Here is an 18,992-nt window from a genome sequence, read left to right as displayed (position 1 = left end):
AAAAAGAGAAATGTGTCTGAAGAAAAAAAAAATTCCAACCTTATGGGCCACCCTGTATGAAAATAATAAAAATGTTTTAACATCAGGTCAATATCAAGTTCAGGTGTAAACTCAGAGACACGTAGCAGCTGCAGTGAGTCCAGCCTTCCGTCGACAAGACTCCTGCCTGCACCAGTGCCAACTGTCTCTGGATTGGGCCTCCGGTCCCCGTCCCCCCCACGCCCGGTGGGCTTGTGGATCAGATCCTATAAGTAGGCTCGGTTCAGCTCCAGTGTTGGACACCCAGAGAGGGACGGGAGCTGAGTGCGGGCAACATGACTTGGTTAACGCGGGGACTGCTCTGCTTCATTGGCATTATTCTGGCGTCAGGAACTCTGGGACAACGACACGGACACTCTCGTCCTCTCATCTCCCGAGTGTCCCCGGAAGTGTCCCCGGCAGGACCCCGTCAGCGCTTTGACATCAAATCCATTGAACAAACATCAGACGAGTTCTCGAGTTCAGAAAGTTTCCAGGAGGTCCAGCTGGAGGACTACACCGTCCCGGGCTCCCAGCAGCAGCAGCAGCAGCAGCAGCAGAGGGGCCGGCCAGGTGGAGACAACCACCTGACGCAGGGGACAGGGACTACAGAGGGCGGAGGTTGGTATCCGCCTGTCCTGCACGTTGTCTACACCGCAACAGCTTTTAACTATCCATCTCTTTTCCACGCGTTTGTCAGACTTGGACACATTTGCTATGGATCTGACTGTTAGTTTAGTTTTTACTGATTCAAATGGATTCTGTTGAGGAGGTCTGGCATAGTACTGTAGTCCAGTCCTGGAGCCAAGCACCTGATTTTACATTAACATACAAACATCAATGTAAAAGGTATTGTGCACCATAAAATTACCATAAATACGCAAGACCTTCTGTCTGTTTAATAAATGCTTAGCCCACTATTTAACATCCTGCTGGGTTTATAACCAACTGGGTTTTTTGTGCCAGACAATAAATTGAAGAGATGTTATTTTGTATGTTAATAAAAGGCCTATAACCCAATACAACCTTTAACATGCTCTTTGATGACTTGATATAACATGCCCAGTCATTTTTAGATGAAGAAATGCAGAGACATGACTTGAAGTAGAATATTGTTTCATATTTTCCAAACAGCAGTGAGACTAATTAAATGGCCTTAAAAAAATTATTTTTCTTTTTTCAGATGCTTAGCTCTGTGACTCAAATGTAGTAAATTATATATAAGAGGCACAAACGGCCTAAATTAAGTTTTCTGGTGATAAAAAAAAATATACTGATTGGCCACTTTATAAGACAGTAAAGGCTATAGCTGGTTGGTTTAGGATTAGCTTTGTATCTAAAATGCCATTCATTTTCATAAGTAAGTGTAACATCAGACTAGACAGACTATAATGTCTCTGACAACATCCTGCATGCTCTTTCCCCTCTGATGGCATTCACAGCTAAAATGTGATTAAACTAATTTATTGCTCACGCTGCCTGCAATGTGGCGTTTTATCTTGTTTGTCTTTAACCCCGGTAACAACTGCTCTGTTGCTATCTCCTCTGCCTCCCCCTTTCCCTTGGCAAAGCTGGTGGCAGTAATTTCAGGTTTTATCGCCATCAGCCTGCCCGTCGCCCACTGCCAAAGAAAAACAAGCTGCCCTCACAGCTGCAATACGCTTCTGCACCATTTGCATCCTGGCAGCCTGCTAAAGACCTGAGTGGCTCCTCCGCAGCCATCAGCAGTGGTGCAGGTAGCCATATCTAACACTTTCTCATTTACTGTAGATCTCCCAGAATAACAGCAACAGTTGGGTTGTAGATTGACTTTGCTGATACTGGACGTTTTACAGCCAAGCTGGCAATAATGTAACTGATGTTCTTTGAAAAGTGTAGATATTAGTATTTATATTACATTTAGGATCATCAGAGGAACAGAATATTTGTTCAAATTGTCTCATTCACTCATCGTAACAGTGCTGTGTGTACTTAAAGGAATAGTTTGAACATTTTAGCAAATTCGCCCATTGCCACAATCCCTATGGTTATAGCAGTAGGTTCATTACCTTTAATTATCGGTGAATGTTGAGATCCATGTGGCAGAGACGTGAGCTGCTCAGTGAACACAATGGAGGTGAATGGTACTGGTCCCCTGTCCCTCAAAACTCATCAACAACCCAACAACTCCAAAACACTCTTTTTTTTTTAAAGTATATTTTTTGGGCTTTTATTGCCTTTAATTGATAGTGCAGTCGAGAGAGACAGGAAATGGGGAGGCAGAGAGCGGGGGAATGACACGCAGGAAAGGGCCGTCCGACGCGGGACTCGAACCGGGGCCGCCTGCACCGAGGACTGAGCCTCAACATGGGGCGGCAGCTCTACCCAGTGAGCTAAACGCCGCCCCCTCCAAAACACTCTTGTGGAGAAGTTGTGACCTGCAAATTCACCACGCTATGAAATGATAATGTAACATTACGAGACAGAGTTGTTTTTGAGGCAAATGCATAGCCGGAACTACATTCCAGACACGTGACTTCGAAAGTGCAAGTGAGTATTTGCTTCATGTGTCATAATGTTACATAAATATACATTATTATCTCATAGTGTGGTAAATGTGCAGGTCACAACTTGTCCACCAGAGTGTTTTGGAGTTGTTGGATTGTTTATTTGATGAGTTTTATGAGGGACCAGTACCATTCACCTCCATTGTGTTCACTGAGCAGCTCACGTAATCTCAAAACAACATGCACTGATAATTAAATGTAATGAACCTACTGCTATGACTATGGGGATTATGGCAATAGGCGATTTTGCCAAAATGTTGAACTATCCTTTTAAGTTCTGGAAGCACACTCCAGTTGGGGTCAAAGTTCAGAGCTAGACGCATGTAGGCCTACATCTGTTGTGCTAACAGCTTAACTGTATTAGTGCAAGCTACAGGAGATCAAGCTAGTTCTTTTCCTACTAACAGTTTTACTACTGTGTCTTTAATCCCCAAACCCTTCAGTAATACACTTTACAGTCCGTTTAGAAATCTGTTTGTAAATGACTTATTTTCTTACAGCAGCAAGATCCAATTGCAGGAACCGACCTATAGACCTGGTCTTCATCATAGACAGCTCCCGCAGTGTTCGTCCTGTTGAGTTCGAGAAGGCCAAGGAGTTCCTGCAGGACATGGTGGACAGCTTGGAGATCGGGTCGGATGCCACGCGAGTGGGCCTGGTCAACTACGCCAGCACGGTGCAGATCGAGTTTCTGCTGAAGACGTACTTTGACAAGTCTTCCCTGAAGCAGGCGCTGGCCCGTGTGGAGCCCCTGGCTTCAGGCACCATGACGGGCATGGCCATCAAGACCGCTATGGAGAAAGCCTTCACCGCCGAGGCAGGGGCCCGGGCCAGTTCTGTGAACATTGCCAAAGTGGCCATCATAGTGACGGACGGGAGGCCCCAGGACAAGGTGGAGGAGGTGTCAGCAGCAGCCCGGGCGTCTGGGATTGAGATCTACGCGGTGGGAGTGGACAGAGCTGACATGATGTCCCTCCGCCTCATGGCCAGTCCCCCGCACGATGACCATGTCTTCTATGTGGAGACCTATGGTGTTATAGAGAAGCTCACTTCCAAGTTTAGGGAAACCTTGTGCGGTAAGGATGATGATAATGGGAGTGCGGATAATCCGATAAATGGTGGATTTGATGATTATGGACTAGGCCTAGATGGCAGGAAAGACGGTAATGGAATAAATAATGAAAATGACGGTAAAGGAAACAACGGTATGTCAGATCCATCTTTTAAACTAACCTGTGATGTATGGGCAGCAGCACAGAGGAAAGCTCCATTCTTAAGTCAGTGGTCCTCTTCTTTGGTTGTTGAGAAACAAAGACTCACCGCCACTGGCTGTGTACAGCATTTCCCACAAAATTTATACTAACTGTCACCATGGAGATGCATGGTGAAAAAAACAGTTCAGTATTAATGCACTCAGCATTAAAAATGTACACGTCATGTACTAACCAACATAAAGAAGAACAGACCTGTGATCAGCAGTCTCCACACTGATAATCACACAATGGCTGCAACCCTCCATGCTGCTGCCTTTACTCCGCACAGGGAGCGCGCTGCTGTTTGCACTCTGCGCTGTGTCTTGTGCCCTGCTCAGTTACCTGAAAACGTGCTTGGCTTCTGCCAACATTAACAGACTCTTATCCTGCACGGCACAAAACTAATTGATCTTAAATATAGTTGAGAGGAGAAGTTCTGGTCTAAGGGATATTTCAATTGCTTTAATGGCTTGATTGCTTGAAAAAGCTTCTGGATGCATGCAGCATTATTATATACTCCAATTAGAAGAAAAGGCAATAGAAAGTTACTAATTTTGTAGCAAAGTTAGATAAGACATGTCAATGCCGGACTTGTATTTAGCATAAAGGAAAAAATAATCAGTAGAATATTTTATAAAAGGAAAAAAAAACATTTTTTTTTTGCACAGAACCCTCAAAAGTGGCTGATATTCTGCTTTATCTTAAATACCTTTCTCCGCCCTTTCATATTCATCAGCCCTGTATAACTTATTGCATCACTATGGAATATAGTTCCCATTCATTCATCAATAGAAGAGGGTTGTCTGAGCTTTGGCCTGGTGTGTATTGGTAATACACCTGCTGAATCTGAGACATGAGTGTCTTGTATTATGTCTTAATACTTAGGGAGGGATCTGAAGCAGCCACAGCTGCAGCTATTCTCCTAGAAATAACTGTATCCTCAGCCTCCGATCCAACCAAATCTCAACCCATGAAAGGCCCAGTATTAGTTGGGAGTTATTGAGAGGGAGTGAAAATTTCCACCATGAAACACACAGGATTGGATGGAAATGTCAGTATTAACATTTATCCTCGTTTATGTAACCATACTCAAACCATGTTGAAAATCATGGCTAATTTCCAGTTTGTCCATTTTAAAACCTTGCTGCTGAGTGACAGTTTGAACCTGAGGAGTCAGTCCCAGCAACCTCTGTGCAAACTCTGTCGACCACAACACTGACCTCACAACTAAACACAGTGTTGTTGTGAAAGCATGTCGCCTGTGTGTGACTCTGTGTTTGTGTGGTCTGTTCTCCATGGAATTTTTCTCTTGAAAAATGAAATGGAAAGTTTTTTTCAGGTGACCTCAGTTGAAAAACCTGTAAAACATTTCAAAGGGATAAATGACTAAATCTCATCCTTCACTAATAATGTAGAAGTGTAGACAACAAGAGTAAAATCACACTAACATGGCTGTAGTGGAAGCAGAGAGATCAAGCAAACTAATCTTCATGTGGCTTTAGACTGAAAATTATCTCAATTAATGAGTGTGTACTTACAACTCATATTCCTATAACATAGAAATGTTTAATTCAACTGTAGCTCTAAGCCAATCAGAGAGTGGAATGTTTCTTTTCAGGTTTGGATGCCTGTGCTCAGGGACACAGTTGCCAGCACATTTGTGTCAACAGTGACAACTCGTACTACTGCAAGTGTCGTACGGGCTACGTCTTAAACCCGGACAAGAAAACATGCTCACGTAAGAATCTTCATCTATATTTTCATGTTTTTGTGAAGCAGTGTCCAACAATCCCTTTTTGTGTTTGCACAATTCTCCATATGAAAACCATGAGTGAAGAAGCTGACCATTGTTTAAAGTTATATATTGACAGAATTTGATTTAGATGATGATTTTGAATTAGATGAGGGGGGGAAAAGTAAGAATTTAGATGGATCCTTGGAATTCTAAGCTCCAAAGCTTTTGCAGAGTGTTGGTGAGGCATTTCATAGTGTGGCCACACTGCATACCATCTCTTGTTACCAGTGTTTTGGGTTGCCCTAAATAGATTAGAGCATGCCATTCAGTACAAATGAATGAAGAGGACTTGATGAAGGCCTGGATTGATGAGAGGCACAAATGACATGTGACAGGTTGAGATAAATGACCTCATGCAAGAAAAAGTCTAAACCCAGATATAGATATTATCTTGAGATGTGTGTGAGATTGCATTTAAAATCCAGATCTTAAAGAAGCCCTGTATCTATTGAATTACATTAGATCATTCAACCCATACTGCAAATCTAAATATTAGGGTATCTCAGATAGGTTGGTATAAAAGTTTATGCAGTGCATAAATACTTCAAGGCAAGTAATAACTTAAATGATCATAAAACTTGAACTAGGACAGACGCCAAGAGTGAAACAAAGCATCAAACGTTTTTAAAGGAACAACAACCAGTCTTATCCACAGTGATAGTGATAGTGCTCACAGTCTGGCAGGACTTCACCAAGAACACCTCAGCTGGTGTCAAATTTGTGGGTGATATGGAGTTGATGTGTAGATGAAATACAATTGAGAATGCAGTGACATTGTGACCTGTTTGATTGGACTGAGTTGGTTAGATGTGGCCGTGTCTCTTTGCAGGTTCTGATCCATGTGCCCTTGGACACGACTGCCAGCACATTTGTGTAAACAGTGACGACTCGTACGTCTGCAAGTGTCGAGCTGGATACGTGTTGAATGCAGACCAGAAAACATGCTCACGTAAGAACACAGAACATTTCTGACAAAGTTCGCTGTTTGGCTTTGGGCCATTTACACAGGTTATATGTTCTGTATTATTGAATAAATATACTGTACATCTGCTTCAGCTGTCATCTTCAGATACAAAGCAAGAGCTTGTCACCTGCTGCTATGTGACCCATTTTGCTTCAGTAAACAGATGATGCTTTATGTAATGAACTGGAATATTAATAATTGCTATAAGCACCTCCATAATAAAATGCCAGGGAAGATTTTCTAGTCAGGTTTGGATACGTGTCTTAGCACTATGATAGGATAAGATAAAATAAGATAAGAATTATATTAATCCCAAAGGGAAATTCAGGTTTCATACATGCACAAACATCAAACCAGATAACATTTACAAGAAGCTGAACCTTTCTAGTAGACATTGTATTTGTATGATGGGACATATAAAATGCACTGATAAAAAAGCTGTAGAAATACCTTTACACTGAAACTGTTGAAGTCACTTTGTATCAGTAGAAACCTTGGCATTCTCTCAGGGTTCGGGTTCGGGTTGCTCTGAAAAATGGGAAGTGAATCCTCAGTTCAGTTTCTGAGCTCTGTGATGATCAGTTACATGCCGGTGTATCTCTTTTCAGATCTGGATACATGTGTCCAGGGACACGACTGCCAGCATGTTTGTGTCAAAAATGGCAATTCTTACCTGTGTATGTGTCACGAAGGATATGTATTGAATGCAGACAAGAAAACATGCTCACGTAAGAACCCTTACAGTTGGCTTCAAGTCTTTTCTTGGTGCAGTGTCTATGCTTTCCAAACCCAGTCTTAGGAGCCCTGAAGAATCCCTACAGTCTGAATAGCTTTACAATGTGAGCTACTACGACACTTTATGGATGTGCATTGTGTACAGAAGTGAACATTTGTTTGAACTGGGAAATTCAGTTTGAAAATGTCCCCATGGGACATTAAAGGAGCTTTTTGTAAGCTTTGCTAGTGCTAATTTACCATTTTATATTCACCAGTCTAGAAGAAACATTGCAAGTTCAGTATTAAACCTCTTTCCTTTACTCTTCAAAAGCCAACTCTAGCGGTAGAAAGCAACAGTGTTGAATCTTATCTCCATTTGCTCTTTCCTCCTACTGAAGTTAGCGTGCTAACCAGTCAGTCTCAGTCTTGCTGTAGCCTCCAATCTAATCTAATCCTAAAGATGTAGGGTGGCTCAGCGGATTCATTATAAACTCTTGTAAAATGACAGTTGCCACCATCCGCTCTTGTCAAGAAACCAAGTGTTAGCAGGAGAGAACTTAACAATAGCACCTTTAAATTCCTGGCTATAATGTCTAGTGAAGGTTCTCAGTCACCCAGGTCATCATAGTCATTAAGTGCTAAAATCCAATGGAGGGGAAGACACTGTTTGGGTGGTCCTGAATGTCAGAGGGTCTCCATTAGTCACACCTTGGCCCATATGACTCACATGATGGCATAGACAGTTCAGAAACAAGACGCCCCACTACGAGTCAGTTTCCTGTAGCTATCTGTGTTTCATGGGTTTCCTCAAGGAGACCAGCAGCGGCAGCAGGTTTTGAGTCTTGACTCCAATGGAGGAAGTGAACATGAGCACAGATTATGGTTGATTATTTTGCCCCATAGTCACTGAACTGGACTAATTTTTCACAAGTCACATATCTTCTGATTATTCTGACATGGAAATGGCAGACAGACAATCCAGGGAAAATTAACTTTGTTCAAGGCCTGTCTCTGTCTCAACAACTTGGCACAGATCTCCTCTGGTGGTGCTGAATCAGAGCAGTCCACTCGGTCCGGTTTTACGCTTCACGAAGAAGATAATATAAATAGCTCACTTACCTCTACCAATGACATCTTGTGATGCACAACTTTTATCCATCGACACACGTTCACAATCCTTAGAGAAGAGATGGGGGTATGGGCGACCACACCCACTTAGGAGACAGGAAATGTATACCATTTCATATTGGAACAGCTTGTAATGAGTCATCTTGTCAGAGTAGTAGAGTATGGTAGTCAACAACCCTCTGGACCACCCCCAAGGTGTCATCCCCTCCATTGGTTAAATATCTGCAACTCTTACACACGTTTTTATTTTATTTTTTAGAACTAAACTAAAGAAGCCTTTCAGAACCATAAGAAGTCCAGTTGCCATCAAGTTTAGCACTTAACATCTTGGCTATAATCTGTTTGGCTGATGTAATTAGATTGTTGTTTTACATGTGTGAGTGTGTGTTTTCAGGTTCAGCCACATGTGCCCAGGGCCATGACTGTCAGCATATTTGTGTAAAAACAGATGATTCTTACATCTGCAAATGTCATTCAGGATACGTACTGAATGCTGACATGAAAACATGTTCACGTAAGCACCTTTATTTTTTCAGTAGAGTGTGTAGTGCATGCATAGAGCACTTACAGAGCTGTTTGTCTGGTCTATGACACTCACTACTTTTGTGGGAAACTTGATTAAGAAGTTACTACAATTCTGAATTACCAGAAACACAGTCTTTGTGCCTCTTGTGACTTTTAATATGTCTTTCTCTGAGCATGGAACACTGTTTTGAACTCAGTTTAAAGGGATAGTTGAACATTTTGGCAAATTGGTCCATTGCCACAATCCTTATAGTCTTAGAAGTAGGTTCATTACCTTTAATTGTTGGTGCAAGCTATTTTTAGAATGGTGGAGCAGAGCCGTGAGCTGCTCAGAGCTACGCTACGGAGGCTCATGGGATTTCTTGGTTTCCTTCATCAAACTCATCAAATACACAATCCAACAACTCCAAAACGCTCTGGTGGACAAGATGTGACCTGCACATTCACCACGCTATGAGATAATAACGGAAGCGCAGTTTTTCGGCAAGCAGTCTCTACATTTGCCTCAAAACAAGTTCCATCTCGTAACGTTACGTTATTATCTCATAGCGTGGTGAATGTCTAGGTCACAAATTGTCCACCAGAGCGTTTTAGCCTCCGTAGTGTAGCTCTGAGCAGCTAGCAGCTCTGCCCCACCGTTCTAAAAATAGCTTGCACCGACAATTAAAGGTAACGAACCTACTCCTGAAACTGGGGATTATGGCAATGGGCCAAATTGCCAAAATGTTGAACTATCCCTTTAAATAACTGAGACTTGAGTAATTTAGTAGTTACTGTAACATGAGTAAAATGAACGATGCTCCAGAAAGAGGCTCCAACAGTCCAGACTCACCTCCACTCATGTCATGAGATGTCAGTCACATGTGAACCTGTTTCTTTTCAGGCTCTGATGCATGTGCCTTTGGACATGATTGCCAGCAGATATGTGACAACACTGAGGACTCTTATATCTGCAAGTGTCAAGTGGGATATGTGTTAAATACAGACCAAAAAACATGCTCACGTAAGAACACATTATGATATGCATGCAGTGTCATTTGTTTTCAAAGTTGAAAATCACGCATGCATGGAAAGAGGTGATGGAAAGAATCTGGCTGGTCAGTCCTGATGGATGAGTGCTAGCTGTGGAAGTGTCTCATTTCAGGTTTGGATACATGTGACCAGATACATGACTGCCAGCATTATTGTGTCACAAATGGTGATTCCTACCTTTGCAAGTGTCGTGAAGGATATGTTTTGAATGCAGACCAGAAAACATGTTCACGTAAGAATCTCAACTTTACCTATATATTTTATTTGCAAGTTGGGATGTTGCAGCAGTGTTGAGGTGTAAGTGAACATCTGTCACATAAACTGGAAGTAATAGACGTTTAGAAATGCATGTGTTAGTGCAGGATCTGTGCATTACTAAAAGATGAGTTAGCTATGCAAGTTTGGGTAGGGCCACGACTGACAGCATATTCATGTCAAAAATCATTTTTCTTACGTTTGCAAGTGTCATGAGTTACAGATGTCAATTGCAGGCTACAAGATATGCTCACACAAAAACTAGAATTTTCTTACTTCTACAGTTTATGTACTACAGTGAAGCACAAACTTAAACATCTCTGTGGGTCTCATTGTTTACCAGAAACATCAGCATTAAGTTTACCTGAACAACTGGAGATGATGGTTGTTGTACTGTGGACACAGAGCATAATTAGACCATATGGGTTGTGTTCATTTTCCTGTCCAGTGCCTACGTTATTTAATGTCAAATACAAATGAAGTATGGTCAGATGTGCGTTACTTTGATGCAGGAGAAAAGGATTTCCCAATTGACCACTATTGTTGTTTTAAATCAGTTGTATTGTTGAGAAATTAATATACACCAATCTAGATGCACAGAGCACGCACATCTGTCTGTTAGGTACACAGAGTGTGTTCTTAAAGGGATAGTTCAACATTTTGGCAAATTCGCCTATTGTCATAGTCCCTATAGTCATAGCAGTAGGCTCATTACCTTAAATTTTTCGGTGCAAGCTATTTTTAGTACGGCGGAGCAGAGCCACGAGCTGCTCAGAACTACGCTACGGAGGCTAATGGGATTTCTTGGTTTCCCTCATCAAACTCATCAAATTCACAATCCAACAACTCCAAAACGCTTTGGTGGACAAGTTGTGACCTGCACATTCACCACACTATGAAATAATCATGTATAATTATGTAACATTACAACACATGAAGCAAATACTCTGAACTACTTGCGCTTTTGAAATCACTCCGCCCAGCAGCCGTGTCTGAAATGTAGTTCCGGCTATGCATTTGCCTCGAAAACAACTCTGTAGTACAACATTATTATTATATAGCGTGGTGAATGTGCAGGTCACAGCTTGTCCATGAGAGTGTTTTGGAGTTGTTGGATTGTGTATTTGATGAGTTTGATGAGGGACATCAGACCAGTACCGTTCACCTCCATAGTGTTCACTGAGCAGCTCACATCTCTGCCCCGCTGATCTCAAAACAACATGCACCGATAATTAAAGGTAATGAACCTATCCCTATGACTATAGGGGCAATTTGCCAAAATGTTGAACTATCCCTTTAAGGTGCATAGGTAAAGGAACACATCCATGAATAATATATTAATTACAATCTCTTTGAACATGTGTCAGTCACTGGAACTATTTTTCCACCATTAAAATACGGGGAAAAAAGAAGACATAGACACACCCGTAATGCACTTGTGCCAGGAACTTGACACTTTTTGTGCTTTTGTTTGTTAAAACGGAGCCTTGAGACACGCATGGCCATGACTAATGTAACATGTGAGTTTGAGGGTGACTCATTAAAGTCTCTGAAATCAGTTAAGTTATCTATGATAGACAGAACTGGACTAAAGTTAGTTTGACATAAAACTGTCCAGTCCCCGTGATGATGTCGTGAGATGTTAGGACATCATGCATGTCACTTTTCAGGCTCTGATCTATGTGCCTATAGGACATGATAGCCAGCTGATTTGTATAAACAGTGATGATTTGTATGTCTGCTAGTGTCAAGTGGGATGCGTGTTGAATCCAGATATGAAAACATGCTCACGTGAGAACTTAGAGGACTTTCTCTTTGATGTGCCCAGGGTTTATTTCAGCACTGGTCATCACAGGTTTTATCACTTACTCAGTGTTCCTTGACTGTTGTAGTCAGATGTGGAAGTATCTCTCCTCAGGTGCAGACACATGTGCCCGTGGACATGACTGCCAGCACATTTGTGTTAAAAGTGATGACTCGTATGTCTGCAAGTGTCAAGTGGGATATGTGTTGAATGCAGACCAGAAAACATGCTCACGTAAGCACATGAATTGTTTCAGTATGCATGTTTGGTGTCTGTGGGATCAATCCAGCATTTCAGATATCCCACAAAGCACCACTTTTTAAAATGTCTCAACAGGACGGGCTCATCAAAATTTTAAAAACTCCATATGGATGGTATAGGGGTGGATGATGGAGTCTATTTTTATGGCCTCACCATATATCATCCATCATTCTATATTGATTCAAGCAGTGCCAAATTTAGATCTTTATGAATGAGAAATGGTAGATGGACATCTTGAAATTGACATCATTATGGGATGCCCAAAAGGCCAAGTCGTTGTTGTTAATGCCATAGGACAGGGTCACTGAAGTGTGAGTTTGTCTTTTTCAGGTTTAGGGTTGGATGCCTGCGCCCAGGGACATGACTGCCAGCACATATGTGCCAACAATGGGAACTCGTACATCTGCAAGTGTCCAGTGGGATTTGTCCTGAACATGGACAGGAAAACATGTTCACGTAAGACACTTCAACATTCTCACAATATCTAATTTGTTTTACTCTGTAACAACTCCAAGAGCCGGTATTATGGTATACACATGCATGTTATGGTTTGTTTAGGAATCCATGAATATTATAGAGATGAAAGCCAAGGGTTTGTTGGATGGTTACCTAGTCACATTTTGACATGGACGTCTAGTTTCTAACTTTTCACAAAATATACACAACATACAGTACACTTAAAGGGATAGTCCAACATTTTGGCAAATTGACCCATTGCCATAATCCCTATAGTCATAGCAGTAGGTTCGTTACCTTTATTTGTTGGTGCAAGCTATATTTAGAATGGCAACAACTCTGTCTGGTAACGTTCTGTTATTATCTCATAGCGTGATGAATGTGCATCACAACTTGTCCACCAGAGCGTTTTGGAGTTGTTGGATTCTGTATTTGATGAGTTTGATGAGGGAAACCAAGAAATCCCATGAGCCTCCGTAGCGTAGCTCTGAGCAGCTCACGACTCTGCTCCGCCGTTCTAAAAATAGCTTGCACCGACAATTAAAAGTAACAAACCTACTGCTATGACTATAGGGATTATGGCAATGGGCCAATTTGCCAAAATGTTGAACTATCCCTTTAACCAACACACCTGGAACACTTTTTTTTTTTATTCCAGTCATTGTAAGCAAACAGGATATGTGTTCTCCAGTGGAGCACCCCTTCATTATGAACTATATCATATCATAGCTCATCACCATGAAGTTGTCTTTTTTTTCTAATGCTCACACTGCAGAGAAGCCACCTGTTGCATACTGTAGCTTGTTGCTATGAAATGCTAACTCGCATAGAATATGAATGACTTCACGTCATGTGACTCAAGTCAGTCAGATGTGGAAGTATCTCTCCTCAGGTGCAGACGTGTGCGCCCACGGACATGACTGCCAGCACATTTGTGTCAGCAGCGATGACTCGTATGTCTGCAAGTGTCGAATGGGATATGTATTGAATGCAGACCAGAAAACATGCTCACGTAAGAATTTGCTTTTTTCATAAATACATAATGGTGTCTGTGCACTGAATCCTAGGCTGTCCATATTGTATAGGTTCTTATAGACCAGCATTTCTCGCCAAACCCTGGGCTTCAAAGCAGTATGGTCTGTTGCTGCAAACATTGAGGGCAGCCGGTCTGATGTATGAGACTGACACATAAATGAATGTGGTCTCCACGTATCCCTCCAACAACTGTATCAACCAAGGTTTCAACTGCTGCCCTGAATGTTGTTTGCATGTGGCCCATGAGCCAGTTTCAAATCATCCACAACTGTGCGAGATGATGTAAGGTGAGATGCCAGTTTTCCTAAAGTTATTTAATCCCACTATTAATTATATTATACTGTACATGTCAGTATATAAGATGGCAAATATATATCTCTATATTTGCCATCTAATAAGTTAGCTTTGACCATTTTCCTCACTGAGTGGTTCTGGAATTTGCATTTGTGGCCAGGAATTCAGGATGAGTAAAATCATTTTGTAGAAAGCTGATCTGTCCATCTATATAAAACTACTGTGGCTCTGACACTGCATCACAAACCTACACCTAGAGTTAAGACCAGTCAAGGTTAACTGCATCTCTGTTTGCTGACTCAAATTGGTGAAATATCCACATTTCCCAATGAGACTGCATCGATCTAGACAGAAGAATTACTAGACAGGGGAATATATACAGACTTTGGTTCAAATGATATTGTCTGAGCTCAGCCTATGTCTTTCATGGTAAAAGTTTAGCCACTGCTCAACATGTCAGCCCTCTACAGAGGAACTGAAAACATCTATCAAATATCTATGGTATACATGACTCGAATCCTTACGAGATACCACTGAACTCATATAGTGTACATGTACAGTATAAACAGTATAAACTTTGTGTTTTTATGTGTACTGTATCACTCACCTCAGATAGCCCAACTCTGAAATGTCCTGGAAAGACATTACTATTACTAGCCTGCTCTCCCCAAACACTTTTTCCATGTTGTGATGATTTCTTTACAAAAATAAACAGTGGAGCAGTGCAGTGGTAATGTCCAAAATATCTCCAACCGTTTATTTTAGTAAAGAAATCATCACAACAAGGAAAAAGTGTTTGTTTCTGTGGCGGGGAGAGCAGGCGCTCTGTGATCAGATAGTAAGGTCTTTCCAGGATGTTTCAGAGTTAGGCTATCTGAGGTGAGTGACTACATGCAAAAACACAAAGTATACACTGTTTATACTGTACACTATATGAGTTCAGTGATGTCTCGTAAGGATTCGAGTCACGTTTTTTGCTCCCCCCAACACTGGGTGACCATCAGGAAAACGATTTATGGGTCAAAAATGGCCGGAATTCTCCTTTAAGAGTAAGTCTTAACTCTAGTTAGGTTTGCAAGTAGAACCTCCATGAGCTATATTCATTCTAATTATTAGATAATCATATATTTTTTAATTTTTTTAAGATGTTTCAGTTGAACTCTTAAAGAAACTGGCAGTTTAAGTACAGTTTTATAGTTCAACATGAGGTTTAAAGGAGCTACTTGTAAGTTAGCATCAAGTTGTATTCTTTTACTCAGTAAGCTGTCTCCAGCATTGGAAAGCACTGGTCACTTTCCCATAGCAATTTCTCTGTAGCCTCCTGTTAATGCAGTGATGGCTAAAGTTCTATACGAAAACCTACAGAACCCCCCTTTAACCTTTTAATTATATAAACAATCTGTGACAATCATCGACACTTTTGAGGAGGTGGCAGCTGAACCCTCAATGGAGCGCACATGGTTTGTTACACACCGACTCACACTTCAGTGGAGACATTGAAGTTTGCCTTGTGTGAAACAGAACAGAGGGACAAGGACTGCAGCCCTAATTATGTGACCACAGGTCCACTGGTCTGTAACCCTGTCACGGGTCAGATTTTCAGCTTTTGTGAGTGCAGACTGAGCCACAGCAAATAGAGCCAACTTTCACAGAAAAGAACAAATCAAAATTCTGTCTTGTTTATGTGCACATGCAAATTTCAGTGCAGTGCTCCGGGCAGGGGCATGGTCAAATCTATGCTACTGACTAAGTGGGTTTTGCTTATGTCTTTGGATTAAGTTGTTTACTTACATTTTTAATAGTTACCATATATTCCATGTCTTTCTTTTTGCATTCTTCAGTTGTGGAAAAATCTGTAGCAGACAGTAACCCGAGCTACAGTGTCCAGCAACAAGCAATACAACAACTTCCACTGGTCCAGCCATACTGTCCACAGCACAGTTAGAAATCATAAAAGTGTCTTGTCCTGGTGTAAGGAAGTCGTGGTGTGTGTTCACTGTGGACTGGAAAAGGACCAAAAAAGAAAAAGAAAAAAACCTGAAATATTTGCTCAGAATCTGCTGGCTGTCTGTGATTTTGTACTTTTTTGGAAAGCTAATCACATCTGATCTTCTTAGTTTGTGATGAACTAGTTGTAGTGAGTGAAACATTTTTTTTTTATATTATTAATTTTCTAATCTCACTCACCAAAGAAAAATCGCTGATGTGCAATGTGTGTTTTGAACAAAGGTTCAAGGTCAACTCTTTGTGGGTTTCGATCTGGGAAACATTTGGTGAACTGTGTCGCTCTTTCCTGCCAAGCAGCCAAATGTAGCGTTTCAAAGAGGCTACAGTAAACGTGATGGAGCACCACTCACTTTCTCCATATCTCTTCTCATTGTTTCAGAGGAAATGAGAGGTGAAATCACCCAGGATGCCTGCATGTGTGAAGCGCAGATTGTGTTCCAGAGAAAAGTACAGTCAACCATTCACGAGCTGAGCAGAAAACATATCCTTTTGCATCTATATTATATTATATTATATTATTATTATTATATTATATTATATTATATTATTTGTATGACCCTTGTATGATTGTCTAAAGTGTTACCATGAACACTGCAACATAAAAAAGTTTAATTTCCTTGACTGTCTGTTCACTAGATGAACTTTCAGACAAAGTGAATCTGATTGAAGGTCAACAGCAGTACTAAGAAGTATGATGTCATCAGAAGACATGTTAAAGACTGGCAATGTATCCATTTTTTTTTTTTTTGACCACCAGAAATCATCTGTACAAGCCTCAAAATAATAATAATAATGATCACAATGTTTAATCTCTATGACGTGTCTGAGATTTGATAGAGGTCTGTGTGGTGTTAATTTTATATTGTAAACCTGCATTTTTGCATTCATCACAACCCTCTCTGTTGTTGCTTCTTATTGTAATGTTGCGTATCACTGGTGTAAAATGTTTACATATACCTGTGTTTTTGTAAGAAAATGAACATTTCCTCCTAACAGTGTAAGCCATTGAGTTCAGATCCGTGCACTGTAATGTAATTAGTGAATTTATAGAAAAGGTTGCAGTCTTTACTTCATCAGAAAAACGTGTTCCACCACATCCCCGTTTGTTTATTCACTGCCCTGTGAGCATTTCTTGGTCAGTGCTGTGTTGTGTGTTCTTAGTAGAACACAAAGACTCCATCCACAACCATAACACAACAACTAATCTCTTATGCAACAAGAGCATTGTTGCTATCCCCCTGGCTGCAGCATTACGCAGAGAAAGGACCAAAATAAAACCTGATCCAACTGGCTCCCTGCAGCGTTCAATCACAGATTTACTACAATCCCTTTCATTAAAAAAAAAGTTTCAACAACTTCATTGCACAACATGTATTGGTGATTGTTGTTATAGCTGTCACAGACAGGTTTTGGTGGAGGTAGGAGATAGGGAGCTCTGACCGCTTCAGTACTTTGCATACTTGGCAAGTCATGGACCAAAGTTTCTGGCAGCAAGCCTGGCCATAAAAGACTATTTTCAAAGCAAGTTTTGAATGTGGGACATTTACAGTTGAGACCCATTCAATTAAAAAAATATTCACTGCACAGATTTTCTTCTTCATACAATCATACCTACTACATACTCTGATCTGTGGAACACACGTGGAAGAAGTGAAAAGTAGCCTATTTGTGGTGTATGCTTCTGTGTACACTGACATGTGCATTACATGTTGTGGTGCTTTTGTGCAAGAAACAACCTCTCTGTATATTTTCTATTGGATTGAAGCTGCAAATGGAAAATAAACATCTGAAACAATGGATTCAGCTCTCTGTGTTTACTGTGTTACCAAGCCGCATGCTAAACACTTACAATAAGAGCCCTCAGTAGCAGTTTTGAAACTGAGAGTCTTGGTAATGCTGCATTGGGAAACACAATTACATAAAGAGACACTACAGGCAAAAACATTGTTTTTTCATGCACTGGTCAATTTTGAGATTTGGGGCTGATGTGCTTGCTTAACATGTCTTCAAGACTAGAGAAAAATTGTATCCATATTAAGGTGGTTCTTTTACTTAATTCTGTACATTTTTCCTAAATTCACCAAATGTTAGCTTGTGGCATACTGTGCCCTGCCTGTTGTCTGACCCTGATGTCATGTCAGGTAGGCTATTGCAGTAGGCTATCTCTCTGTCTCCTGCACAATGATATGGGCTCCAGAAATTGCCATTTCCTTTGTATCAGCAACAAATTGTAAAAGTATGATGGACGATAACAATCTATGAAATTTTACAGTACAAATCTAAAGTAAAGGCTGTTATCTCTAAATTAGTTTTTCCTCATACTCTGTGTTGAGGTGTTTTTACAGAGGGATTTGTTGATTGTTAATTCACAGCCTGATTTAGGCCTATACAAAATTTTATGGCGAAATTCGATTTTTTTTTAGGGCTGGTGACAGTATTTCTCATTTACATACTGATTTAAAAAAAATCTCCTCTGTAAAAACGTTTGACTCCAATTAATAGATTTCCATTCTGGAAAGGTAGGCACATTAGCACATATTTAATTAGATGTTGCTTCATTTACACATTTAAACATACAATTTCACAAATCTTGTAATACAAAAAATAATTGTCTTAATGTAAGTGATAAACTCGAGAAGTTTCATGTTGACCCTATTCACCCGGGTGTCTATTTTTTTTACGCATTGTTTAATGTTGGTATGCTGTGATTTTGTTCATGGTAGTCAGTTGTTTCTATTAAAGTCTCCCTGTGGTCTGTAATAAGTGCAACACATAACAGCAATGAATCCCAAGTGAAGACAAATGAACAGCAGCACTTCGTGGTGGGATATGGTAAGAGGCGGCTCTTCAAAAGCGCGTACTGGGAAAAAACTACAACTACCAGTGTCACAACATTCACGGC

At 40.8% G+C, this 18,992-nt stretch overlaps 1 protein-coding gene across 10 annotated transcripts; it reads left to right on the top strand.

The window, feature by feature from the left end:
- Window positions 1-305: 305 nt before the first annotated feature.
- Window positions 306-17,693, top strand: LOC146964447 (uncharacterized). 10 transcript variants are annotated; one of them, XR_015034730.1, is made up of 15 exons: window positions 306-639; window positions 1,590-1,754; window positions 3,065-3,769; window positions 5,436-5,555; window positions 6,442-6,561; window positions 7,185-7,304; window positions 8,816-8,935; window positions 9,830-9,949; window positions 10,091-10,210; window positions 12,152-12,271; window positions 12,629-12,754; window positions 13,647-13,766; window positions 15,925-16,039; window positions 16,470-16,571; window positions 16,724-17,693. XR_015034730.1 is itself a non-coding variant. In XM_085767455.1 (14 exons), exons 1-14 carry the CDS (start codon window positions 315-317, stop codon window positions 16,774-16,776), a joined length of 2,307 nt encoding a protein of 768 aa, XP_085623581.1. In that variant the 5' UTR covers window positions 306-314; the 3' UTR covers window positions 16,777-17,693. The 10 variants fall into 10 exon arrangements, 9 of the variants coding, with proteins under 9 accessions (XP_085623581.1, XP_085623579.1, XP_085623583.1 ...); XM_085767455.1 differs by lacking the exon at window positions 15,925-16,039 and having other exon boundaries at window positions 3,065-3,640; XM_085767453.1 differs by lacking the exon at window positions 15,925-16,039.
- The last annotated feature ends 1,299 nt before the right edge of the window (window positions 17,694-18,992 follow it).

This window comes from Trachurus japonicus, chromosome 22, assembly GCF_045865225.1.
Source record: "Trachurus japonicus isolate A0001 chromosome 22, Traja_1.0".
NCBI lineage: Eukaryota > Metazoa > Chordata > Actinopteri > Carangiformes > Carangidae > Trachurus > Trachurus japonicus.
This window is presented reverse-complemented; position numbering and strand designations above follow the sequence as displayed.

Coding starts and splice junctions, on each gene's coding strand:
- LOC146964447 (XM_085767453.1), top strand. CDS start 315: ATGACTTGGTTAACGCGGGGACTGCTCTGCTTCATTGGCATTATTCTG. Junction 12,272..12,628: donor AGACCAGAAAACATGCTCAC/GTAAGCACATGA, acceptor TGTCTTTTTCAG/GTTTAGGGTTGGATGCCTGC. Junction 13,767..16,469: donor AGACCAGAAAACATGCTCAC/GTAAGAATTTGC, acceptor TCATTGTTTCAG/AGGAAATGAGAGGTGAAATC.